Source organism: Trifolium pratense, linkage group LG3, assembly GCF_020283565.1.
Source record: "Trifolium pratense cultivar HEN17-A07 linkage group LG3, ARS_RC_1.1, whole genome shotgun sequence".
NCBI classification, from domain to species: domain Eukaryota; kingdom Viridiplantae; phylum Streptophyta; class Magnoliopsida; order Fabales; family Fabaceae; genus Trifolium; species Trifolium pratense.
In genome coordinates this window covers 19,446,749-19,458,610 of record NC_060061.1, presented here as the reverse complement: position 1 = coordinate 19,458,610, position 11,862 = coordinate 19,446,749, and the positions used below count along the sequence as shown (strand labels likewise).

The window sequence follows — 11,862 nt, the reverse complement described above, 5'->3', positions numbered from 1 at the left end:
CATAGGTGGCTACACCAATATAATAGTTTATTAGTTATATAGAGTTGCCTTCTAAACAAACACATCTTGCCCAATTAACCACTATATTTTCTGAAGTTTTTTAGAAATGTTTTATAGGTTATCAAAACCGGACCGAACCGGCCGGTCGGACCGTGAACCGGTCATGAAAACAGTTCGATTTTGAGCAAAAAACGGATAGAAAACTGACCGGCAAAAAAACGCGTGAACCGGGGTCGGACCGGGTTGAACCGGCGAACCGGCCGGACGGTTCAAGCGGTTTTGCAGTTTTTTTAAAAAAATAAAATAAAATAGGGCAAAACGACGTCATTTTAATTTTTATTTTTTTTAAAAAAAATCTGAAACAAAACAACGACATCATAGGAATAGGAAAGACTTTTGTTTTTCATCTATTTTTCATTTGGTTTGAATTATAAATTTTATTTTATTTTGTCTTGTGATATTTTATCTTTTTAATGTGTGAAATTATGAAACATTGAGCAATTATTCATATATATATTTATTTATATATTAATTAAAATATATATTTAATTAAAAACGGTTCGACCCCGATTGAACCCGGTCCGACCAATTGAACCTTGAACCGGTGAGCTCGCCGGTTCGATGACCGGTCCGGTTCTGACAACCTAGTACAATGACACTATTGACCATTTTATAACCGTTAATTTAATGTTTTGATAGTAAAATAGATGGTAACAACAGACTTTGCAAATATTTTCTAGCTCCTTCCAGAGCCAAATCCTTCAAAAAGACCTGGTTGAAGAAGTTATGAAAACAGAACTAACATAATAATTAACATCAACTAGACTTGCGTGTAAAGATTTTGTTGTAACAAACAATAAAGTTCTTTTGAGAATTTGAAGGGATCGGATAATGTCATCTGTGATGACGATTACGAGATTTGAAATGGCTGAAAATTTAGTGTTAATATTCAGCTGAGTTATTTGAAAAGATATATTTATAGTTTAATTTTGATAGACATATATCACTAAAAAGATTTGACAAATTATTAGCTACATACGCAATTCTCACTTTGAATTAGGCAAAGTATGACCAACTGACAGAACCAACTAGCCAAACAGATTATATGTATATTCTAGTTGAATTTAACTATCATTTGATTACACAGATTATATGTATATTATAGTTGCTGCAAGTATACAGTTTACACGGTCAACACAGCAGCAGCTTATACTTTTCCATAGCCCAACAAAGCAAACATTTTCTTCTGTGCAAGTTAAACATTACAGACTGTCAGAATCAAAGAAATAATAACAAAAACCTACAACAATAACGAATAGAACTTTCAACCTCTGGGAAGTCAATCTGCTCAAGTATGTAGGTAATTGGCAGCCATCATCAACTCCAGAGTTAATTCAGGTTCAATAGGAAACTCTCTGTCCTTTCCACTAGCAAAAACGACACAAACATGTCAACATAAAAATTTAAATAACACATCAAAAATTAAATTGAGGGATTTAAAGAGCTTGACTTAATCTGTAAGAAAAAGTTAACTTCCAATTCCAACACCAAAAACAGACTTTTGTAACTATCACCAAAACAATCGAAGATATTATAAAATGATGTGAAATTTTCCATGCCGCCACAAGTGATGCAGGCTAAAAATGCAGACAAGTGGGTCAAAACAACAATCAAGACAAGTGCCAACTAAAAATGGCAAGGCTGGGTAATAACTGTTTAATAGTCCACAAATTGCAATCACATTTAGATTCACACTTAAACAATAGCAATTGTGTTAGAGATTAACAACCAGACATTCTCAATTCTCATATTAAGAGTAGCCAAAATATAAGTATGGATGGAGCCAACTGGATAGGGATCAATTTCCAACTCTTTCTCCCTTTGCAATTCTATCATCCTACATTAAATCTTCCTTTGGTGTTCAGTTATAATTATCAAAATCATCCAACATTTGTTAACTTTACCATTAAAGACTTGTTGGGTTATGAGGGGGCAGTCGGGGATCATCCACATTGGATTTAAAAGCAACACACAAGTGAGTTGGACACCACACCTTCACCCAAAATTTTAAGGCATTAACTTCATGGATCCTCTTATTTATAAAGTAATCAAACTTCATTTTTCCAAGCAATGTGAGACTTAACTCACCTAACACTTGCCACAATAATTTCTCGCTCAAGTGTAAGTCATTCAATTCATTATGCTCCCCCTCAAGCATAAGTTTTTTTTTTTCTTTTTCAATTCATACACTTGCACCACCGTTGGCCGCATTCAACGGGACACTCAGGAAGACTTTCGATACAATACAAGGAGCCAATCAAAACCTTCGTCGAACCATCGCTCTGATGGAGAATTAACACATCATCACAATAACAGACCAATACACAGCAAAAATAAAATTTCTCAAACTTGTAAGAGCCTATGAGGACCAATCAACAAATAAATGGCAACCAACAAAGCAAACGCACACGAGAACACAAAAAAAATTTAACGTGGAAAACTCTCGACGTGAGAGTAAAAAACTACGGGTCGTCCAGAGCAAGGAAATAACTTCACTACAATCAAATAAGGTTACAAGAGAGTCTCAATGTGATACACAAACTAGTGCTAACGATCAACCAAACAAAAGCTTACAATTAAGAGAATGAAAATATCCCAAAACACCTAGTACTGTGCAAACAGGATTTTCCTTGCTCAGATCTTGTTCCGAAGATCTGAACGGTGAAAGTGAAACACTATGTCTCACGAACCTTGTGTCCAAAAATCAGTCCGAACCAACGGTTAACGAATCCGCAATTTTTCTGGAGTTGGTATGAGAAAAACGGGAATGGGTTTCACTCTTCTCTCTTTGAAGCTAATTTGTTTTTTGCTTTTTCTATCTCAACCCTAAAATGACCCTCTCCACTTAGGATAAGTGAGACACAAATGGGCTAATATAATTGGGTCTTTCTCCACATAGGAAGGAAGCTCAAACCCAACAAATCTCCCCCTCACAACTATGTGGAGGAAATCGCCAAGCTTCAAACTTCCCTCTTGGTAATGCTTTAGTCATCGTATCAGAACCAGTATCATCAGTATGAACTTCAACTAGCACCAACTACTCAACATCGAAAACAACATATCCAATGGTAGTTCACATCAATGTGTTTGGACATAGTAGGTACAAACACATTGATGTGAACTATCATTGGATACGTGATGTTTTTGATGCTGAGTAGTTGGAGTTAGTTAAATTTCATACTAACGATAATGATTCTCGTGTGATGACTAAAGCATTACCAAGAAGGAAGTTTGAAGCTTGTTGTGATATCGCCGGGTTGGCGATTTGCTCCACATAGTTGTGATGGGGAGATTTGTTGGGTTTAAGCGCCCTTTCTTTGTGGAGAAAAGACCAAATATGTTAGCCCATTTGTGTCTCACTTATCCTAAGAGGAGAGGGTCATTTTAGGGTTGAGAGAGAGGGAAAAAAAAATTGCAGATTCGTTAACCGTTAGATCAGGCTGATTTTGGAAACAAGGTTTATGAGATATAGTGTTTCACTTTCACCGTTCGGATCATCAAAACAAGGTTTGAACTGGAAGAAATCGTGTCCGCACAGTACCTTCTCAAAATTGTAAGTTTTTGTGTTTTGTTGTTTGGTTGTTTGTTAGCACTAGTTTGTGCATGACATTAAGACTCTCTTGTATCCCTATTTGATTATAGTGGAGCTATTTCTTTAGTCCAAATGGCTCATGGTTTTTTACTCTCACATTAAGGGTTTTCCGCGTTAAAATTTTGGTGTTCTCTTGTGTCTTTATTTGTTTCGTTGGCTGTTGGCTGCCATTTATTTGTTGATTGATCCTCATAGGTTCTTACAAGTTTGAGGAATTTTATATTCAGTGTTTATTGGTCTGTTATTGTGATTGTGTTAATTCCCCATCAAGACCAATGTCAACCAAAGATCTATTAAGCACATGAGACGATATAAACTTAGAGATCTATTAAGCACATGAGACAATATAGACTTAGAGCATCCACAACGGAGCCTCCATTTTGTAGTACTTAAGTGGATCTCACATATACACATCACTCATTTATAATTTTTTAATAATACTCCCTTCGGTCCTTATTATAAGGAACAGTTTGGATTTTTTTTTTGGTCCTTTATATAAGGAACACTCCTTAAATCTATGCTTTATTAAACAAGTAATTCCTTTTATACCCTTATTGAATTATATTGTAATGCTTAACATTAATTACACACACATTTCCTATACAAAAAAATTGGAGGCAAATTTTAGTAAACAAAGGGACACGTAAATTGGAGCCTTGTGTATAGGAGGAGTTACATTGGAATTAGGAATAGTGGTTTAGTATATTGATAATTACAAGAGACAACAATCAATTAATACCAAGGTTATTTTTGGAATTAAACATAACATTTTAAAATTTTTAATAAAAAAAATAGGTCTCCTTGGTATGTGTGTTTTTGTCAAACTGTTCCTTATAATAAGGACCGGAGGGAGTAGTACCTACTAAGTACTCGATCTCTTCAACCCAACACCTCTTAAAAAAGTTCTAAATGGGTCTCACCAATAACTCTACATCCCACTGATAACTCTTACATCACTAATGCAAGATATAGTCATCTAGATATGTGATAAGGAAAGACGGCAACATAAAAATCAAACTGCAAACCAACGGCATGTCCAAAATTGAATCTGAGCAGAAGTTACACATAGCACTCACATTACATATCACAACTAAATTTAAAAAAAATTAATCTTAACAACCCAAATCAAAACACTTATTAACCATATGCTAAAAACACATTTACTCTTTAATATAGAGACTAACACATCAATATTCACTTTCTAGAAACAAATGGTTAAACAAATTTGAATCACTTGAAACAGACCCTAAATTTGATCAAATACCTGGCGAATTCAAGATGCCAATAAAAATACTGACAAATCTTCTCAAGAATAGTGGTACTAATCTCAGGAAAAGTTACTTCTCCATGTTGCCTTTCAGCGAAACTCCCTATCAAAAATAAAATTCAGCTTAATTTGGAACGAAATTTCAGCTTAAACAAACTTAATCCTATATGAATTAGCGTTAATTTGAAACCCTAATCGCACTAATCGAAAAAATATATAAAAAAAAATTAAAAAAAAAAAGGTAAAGTGATCGAAGAAGAGAAAACCTGGAGATGTAAGCATGTTACGAATGGTTTGAGAAACCATGGCAGCTTCTTTGTCGACGATGAATTCGAATCCATCGGAACTGATCAGTTTCACTGTGTCTTCCTTCTTCATCTTTTTCTTTCTCGTGTCGTTGAACGTTCTGGTCACGGAAATTCCAAATCGCGTTGTGAAACGGTTGTTTCGGGTTTTTGGATTGGTCCCACTAACAAACTAACTAACCCGTTTCTTTATGGATATGAATAGGCCCATTATTATGTTATGGGTTTTAAATCAAATTCAACATTCCATGTCAAGTTGGTTTTTGGATTCATTCCATGTTCTAAAATGAACATTCTTATACACGCTATCATGTTGGTTTTGTGATGATTACCGCTGAATTTAGCAGAGAGAATCACGGTCCGTAACTGCGATTGGGAGGAGACTGTAACCACTTGATGTCAGAACTGACCCCGAACCAAATTCAACTGGTGGTGAAAGCAAAAAAAAAATGAACATTCTTATATGATGATGCCAAAAAAACAAAAAATATTGACCGAGTAGTATCAGAAAAAGTCAGGAAATTCTGTCCGGAAAAAAGAAAAAGTCTAGATATGAAAAAAAAAATATGACAACTGCATTGGGTTGAGTCAATAACTAACTACTATTTCTTTATGAATATATTTATGTAATTTAATTGCCTATTGGTATAACCACAAATAATACAATAAATAACTTCTAAATGTTTGGTGTTTGAATATTTCTCAAAAGTTTGATTTTTTTTGTTTGATGATCTTTTTGTTTTCATTATGAGCTTTGAACATTTCTCAATATAACGAGTATATCACCTTTTTTTTATTTGAGAAAATTTAGGTCATGTGGTCTCAGGTAGATATTGGCGATAAAATTATCAAATATTCATTCCGATCCTTTTTATAAGGAACAGTTTGGAGAAAAAAAAATTGGTCCTTTTTATAAGAAATTTTGACCAATTTTGAAATGTTTGATTTCACTTATTATGAAAGAGAATATTAAAAATAAGTAAATTAGTTGAATTAAGAGTAATTAAATAAGGGTATATATGGAATAAGTTTAAATTTATACGAGTATTAAATGAAAATAACTATTTACAATGTGTTTTCTTGGCATGTGTAGTTTTTTCAAAGTGTTTCTTATAAAAAGGACCGGAGGGAGTAGTAAGTCTTAAATTTCTAAACCCCTAAATTGTGATATATTGATAAAACTTCGCGACTTTTTTTTTGTCCGTCTATTCTAAGGTCGTTTGGTATAAAAAATTACTCTCCAAATAGTTCAATACCTTGTATACAATACAACAAAAGATAGAATAACTAAACGAACAACAGAGAGGGTGAGATGTAGTTATTTTGTTTCAAATATGTGCAAAGACAATAATAGATAAAGTATATTTCACACCTCCTTCTTCAATATATTACAAGCTTGTAAAATATGACATTTCTCTCCTCTAACAAAAATAGATAAAAACAACACAACGAATAGTATAAGAGATTGAGAGAGAGAGAGAGAGAGAGAGATAATGCATTCGAAACCGGAGAAAAAATTAATTTGTTTCTTAAGGGTTGTTCAGTCAATTCCAATTACAAAGAAATCGATTTTAAGAGACTTGCACTCGACGCTCGTCTATATGCAATCTTTCATGACCAAATTTTCACAACCATTAACTTGAAACTTGGCCTACATCCACTACAAGAAAACATGTCTTTACTGGCGGCCAAAAGCCCTCAATAATGCACAATTTTCGTCAAAAATACATGCATTACTGACGGCCAAGGGCCCTCAGCAAATTACTCGCCGGTATTGGTTACTGACGGCCCAGGACCGTCAATAACGTTACTGACGGCCTGGAGCCGCCATAAATGACTATACAAAATTCAAAATCCAATGAGCATTTGTGACGGCCTGCAGCCGCCAATAACGGAATTCGAGGGTGAATTCCTGGCGGACTGCAGCCGTCGGTAATGTTAAACGAATTAAAAAAAAATTAATAATTTAATTATTTAAAAATCAATATTAATATTGATTTTTAAATAATTAAATTATTAATTTTTTTTAAATTCTAGTTTTAATAATTTAATTTTTTTAAAAAAATATACTGCATAATAAATAATTAAAAAATATTAAATATAATTTTATTTTTACAAAAAAATATTAAATATAATTTTATTTTTACAAAAAAATATTAAAATTTAATTAAAAGCATAATATATAAATACTTAACATAAGCATAATTAAACATAACAATAATATTGTCATTACAAGCAAGCATAATTAAACATACCATCATAAAAAGAAAACAATTAAACATAATAAATTGTTGTTATGTTATACAAATAATTAAATCAACAACAGATAATTAAAATTACACATCAAGGTTGGTCAGGCGGCTGATTTAGTGGTCGCTTCCCCTTGCCACTGTATGTTGGCTCACGCGGCCTTCCTTGGCCTCAACCTCTACCTCCCTCAATTATTCTGAATGGGGGGAGTGTCGCTCGCGGAGATCGTGCCACAGGCCTATGAACGAAGTTTCTGGCTTGATTAGGATCAAAGTTGGCTTGATTCGGGAAGAAGTTGTCTTGGGGTTGATTGGGGTTGTCATGTGGGATTATGAAGTCTTGTTGATATGGATTTGATGATCTCTGTCGATGGTATTCGGTGAAAGCAGTTTGTTGATTATTTATACCGCTTCCACCACTACTGCTTTCACTTGTTTGCCCAACAGGATCAAAAAATTGCAAATGAATTGGATCATTAAGCATTTGACTCATATCCTCTATGCTCATACTCAGTACTGGATCTCCCTCTCGGTACTCCGGCAGCTGATTCAAACTGACCATGCTATTCAAATCCGGTCGATTTTCTTGTTCACCGACATTTTGATTTTGTCGTGCCGATCCCTGAGATGATGATCCAACCCCCGCCGCCGCCCTCTGCTGCGCAAAGTATTCCTGCAAACGAAGTTCAACCCGTTGGTCCACCCGCTGATCAAATGTTGCTTCGTACTCTTCGCGAAATTCTTCTCGATACGTGGCCCTCATTCGCGCTAGATACTCATCATCGGTTTCCTCTCTTTGAGCTGGCCGAGAGCGTCCTGTACTCAGACTAGATGAAGATGTGTAACTGACATCTCTCAAACCAGTTGGGTCACTTTCATATAAAGAAGATGTACACCCAACAGCGAATTTGCGACCTCGATGCGCACCACCAGCATTCTTAACAAAAGCCAACGACATCTTGTTTCGACGAACCTCATCATTATCTCGCCTATGAGGTGGTAGTCTTTGTTGGTTGGCATTGTATTCTTCAGCCCAAATTTGCGTCAACCTCTACAATAAATTAAAAAATAATTATAATTAATTATAATTAATTATAATATTTAAATATAATTATAATGTTTAAAAAATAATGTTATAAGAAATAAATAATAAATAATATATATAAATACTTACCGAAACTTCTTGCGCTCTTGCCCCCGTCCATTCACCGGATTCTGTATACTTGTGCATCTGGTCATTCATTTCCATAAAGGTGGGTGGACGACCAAATTGTTGAATGAACTCAAGGCGATGTGTTCCGGCAGATTTCGAACCTCCAGAGTGTACGCATGCACGATTGGCTTCATCAGTATTTCTGTTGTTTTTGTCTTCTGACACTTTGCCTTATACTCTTCCTCTTCCCATCTTTGGCACAACAGAGGGTATGAATTACCAGCGAGCCAGAGTGATGGTTTTGAAGGATCCTTTTTAACCTTTTTTCGTGCTTCAAAAAGTAAGGTCGACAGACGCTTGGTGGCTTTTTTGTTGAATATAGCCTCAATAGTCGCTGTGTGGTGATTTAGCATTTTATTTTTTGACGCAAATTATAAACTTTTAACATTTTATTTTTAAAGTTTATGGTTTATTAAATCTAAAAAATACTAAGTTTTTTAGTTGACAAAACTACTGACTTTTAACATATATATTAGAATTTTTTTAAATATAATTTTTTTCTTTTTTTAAATACATAGTAATAATAAAATGTTAGTAACAAATTATCAAGTACTAATTAATAACTATTACTAAGTGTACGGTAAAAAAAAACTATCACTAAGTATTATAAATTAAAATTACATATATTACTTACTTGGGTGCCGGGTAGAGTCTTACTTGGCGCGCTCCTAACCACAAACTCCGCTCCTAACCCACGACCTCCGATGACCACGAGAATTTGCTAATAAAAATGGTAAACAACAAATATTAGAACATATACATTTAAATAACAAAGCAAAAATTTTAACTTTAAAAATAAAACACAAACACTTACCACTTTTTGGATGGAGATATGAAAATTACATTACTTTTTTAAAAATACACAAACTGTTAAAATTTTTCTTTTTTAAAAAGAATTTTTTAAAAATTTTGTTTTTAAAAAAAAGAATATAAATATACAGTTTTTTTGAAAGAAAAAAAAAACTTATTTAAAAAAAATATTACTGTTTTCGAAATAAACAAAATTAAATATATTTTTTTAATTTTTTTTACAAAAACAATAATTTTTATACTTAGTGATAAGAAAATATTAGTAACAAATTACAAAGTATTAATTAATAATTAATAACTATTACTAAGTATATGGTAAAAAAAAACTATCACTAAGTATTATAAATTAAACACTAGTACAGAAAACACTTTTTACATCTGGCCAAAACCCCATTTTACATCTGACCCCAGTCAGAGGTAGACGTACAAGAAGTAGTAAGTTTACGCTTTTTACATCTGACATTCGCCAGATGTAAAAGTATCCCCTTTTACCTCTGTTCTCGTGTTTCAGCTGACCAATTTTTTTTTTAATTAAATTGGACCTTTTACATCTGACCAAGTCACCAGATGTGAAATAGTAACTTTATTTAATTTTTTTTTTTTCAAAATCCTGCGGTTTTTTTTTTTTTTTATATATTTTAAATCTTATTTTGTAATTAAAAAAAATCAAAATAGCATTACAATTCAACATTCAACCAAAATACCCTTACATAATATAATCAAATGTCATTAAAATTCAACATTCATCCAAAATACCAAATGTCATACAATTCAACATTCAAGCAAAATATCAAATGTCATTACAATTCAAAACATCATAATTAATATGAATCCATTGTAACATCACACAAATTAACCTAGCTAGCTCCTAAGCCTCATCGGCAACATCATAATCTACCTAAGGATTATATAGGTCAAGAAAACAAGTTGCCCAACTGTTTCGCAATTCATACAGCTCCTCCTCTGTTAATGACGTCGGATCATCGAACACCTACAATATTAAATATATATTTACTTATATATACATGACTAAAATCCATTACGTATACATGATCAACTAATTCGTATATATAAATTAACATACATTCAGGTAGTATCATACCACATAATCTAAAATCGAACAAAATGCAACACAAAGTGAGCTAAAGGCTGCTGCCTCGAGCGTCCCATGAAGGGTGTGGCGCGCCCGCACAATTGGCAGCATGCAACCTGCATAATTCTGCAGAAAAGAAACAAAGAAAATAGTTCCCTTTATGCAGAAAAATGCAGCAAACCAGCCCTTCTTTTTATGCAGAAAATTATAGCAAAACAGTCCCGTTGTTATGCAGAAAAATACATCAAACCAGTTCCAATTTTCATGCAGAAATTTACAGCAAAATAGTCTCATTTTTATGCAGATGAATATAGTAAAACAGTCCCCATTTTTATGCATTTTCACTTAGATTAAAAACTAATGCATATGCCCAATTTCGACTTATTAGTTCAACATCATTACAAGGGAAAAAGAGGATTATAACTACCATAACATTTGAGTAATTAATGTGATATATGCATAAGGATCAAAATCACTGATCTAGCTTGACAATGCAAGTAAGAATGGAAAAAGGACACTAGTAGAAAAAGTAAGAATGCATACATCAAGTGACTTGAACAACAACGTTTTCGGATGAAATAACAATCTTCAAATCTTCATATTTAACAATTCCATGTTTGTCCGCTCTTTTGATTCTACGTTCCTCTACGATCTCCAAATCTTGAATCTTCATATTTAACATGCCTTCAAGATCTACAAGTGCATAATTAGTTTATACTATGAAAAGAATGAACAAAAAGTGCACATTTTAGATGCAAACAAGACTAGTGTTATGCTAAAAAGACCTTATGCTAAAAAGATCCGGCTTCAAGATCATCACTTTGAATCATTTATACTTTGAACCACTTAAATTCTACATTCAGGCATCATCACTTTAAATCACTTAAATTCTACATTCATATAAAATTAAAAATATAAATCTCATTATATCTTTGGTTGAAGATCTCATAATTTCATTAATGGTCAGAGACCAAGCTTGTCCATTATCTTACCTGATTAGCAATGAACTTTTTAATATCTTCCTCAGTTAGTGAAATATTGGGTGATCGTACAACATAGGCAATAGCAACCTCGTGTAATTCTAAATTGACTAAGTATGAGAAAGAACATTTGGTTGAGATTTATTGCTATGAGTGAGTTGTACCCACTTATGAGAAAACTGGGTGATACTACAATACTACCAAATAGTATTATTTACTCACCCTTGCAGTATCAGAGACACCGGTAGCTTCGGTTATGAGAAGACCGCCATTAGAACAAGAACAAGCTGCTC

The 11,862-nt window shown here is 33.3% G+C and overlaps 1 protein-coding gene and 1 long non-coding RNA gene across 2 annotated transcripts; both read right to left on the bottom strand.

Moving 5' to 3' along the window:
• Positions 1–1,329: 1,329 nt before the first annotated feature.
• On the bottom strand, positions 1,330–5,402 carry LOC123918615 (elongin-C). The gene is made up of 3 exons (XM_045970688.1): positions 5,186–5,402; positions 4,917–5,022; positions 1,330–1,427 (listed from the first exon to the last, which is right to left on the bottom strand). The coding sequence occupies exons 1-3, from the start codon at positions 5,295–5,297 to the stop codon at positions 1,349–1,351; spliced, it is 297 nt and encodes a 98-aa protein (XP_045826644.1). The 5' UTR covers positions 5,298–5,402; the 3' UTR covers positions 1,330–1,348.
• Positions 5,403–10,273: 4,871 nt separating this feature from the next.
• On the bottom strand, positions 10,274–11,850 carry LOC123918614. Its single transcript, XR_006812858.1, has 3 exons — positions 11,792–11,850; positions 11,133–11,282; positions 10,274–10,487 (listed from the first exon to the last, which is right to left on the bottom strand). It is a non-coding gene; the product is annotated as an uncharacterized LOC123918614 (long non-coding RNA).
• Between the last annotated feature and the right edge of the window lie 12 nt (positions 11,851–11,862).

What these genes read in the sequence shown, in the direction of transcription:
- LOC123918615 (XM_045970688.1), bottom strand. Translation starts at nt 5,297, where the DNA reads ATGAAGAAGGAAGACACAGTGAAACTGATCAGTTCCGATGGATTCGAA. An exon ending in TAACATGCTTACATCTCCAG is followed by an intron (nt 5,023 to 5,185) that starts GTTTTCTCTTCT and finishes TATTTTTGATAG; the next exon opens with GGAGTTTCGCTGAAAGGCAA. An exon ending in TGGCATCTTGAATTCGCCAG is followed by an intron (nt 1,428 to 4,916) that starts GTATTTGATCAA and finishes CGTTTTTGCTAG; the next exon opens with TGGAAAGGACAGAGAGTTTC.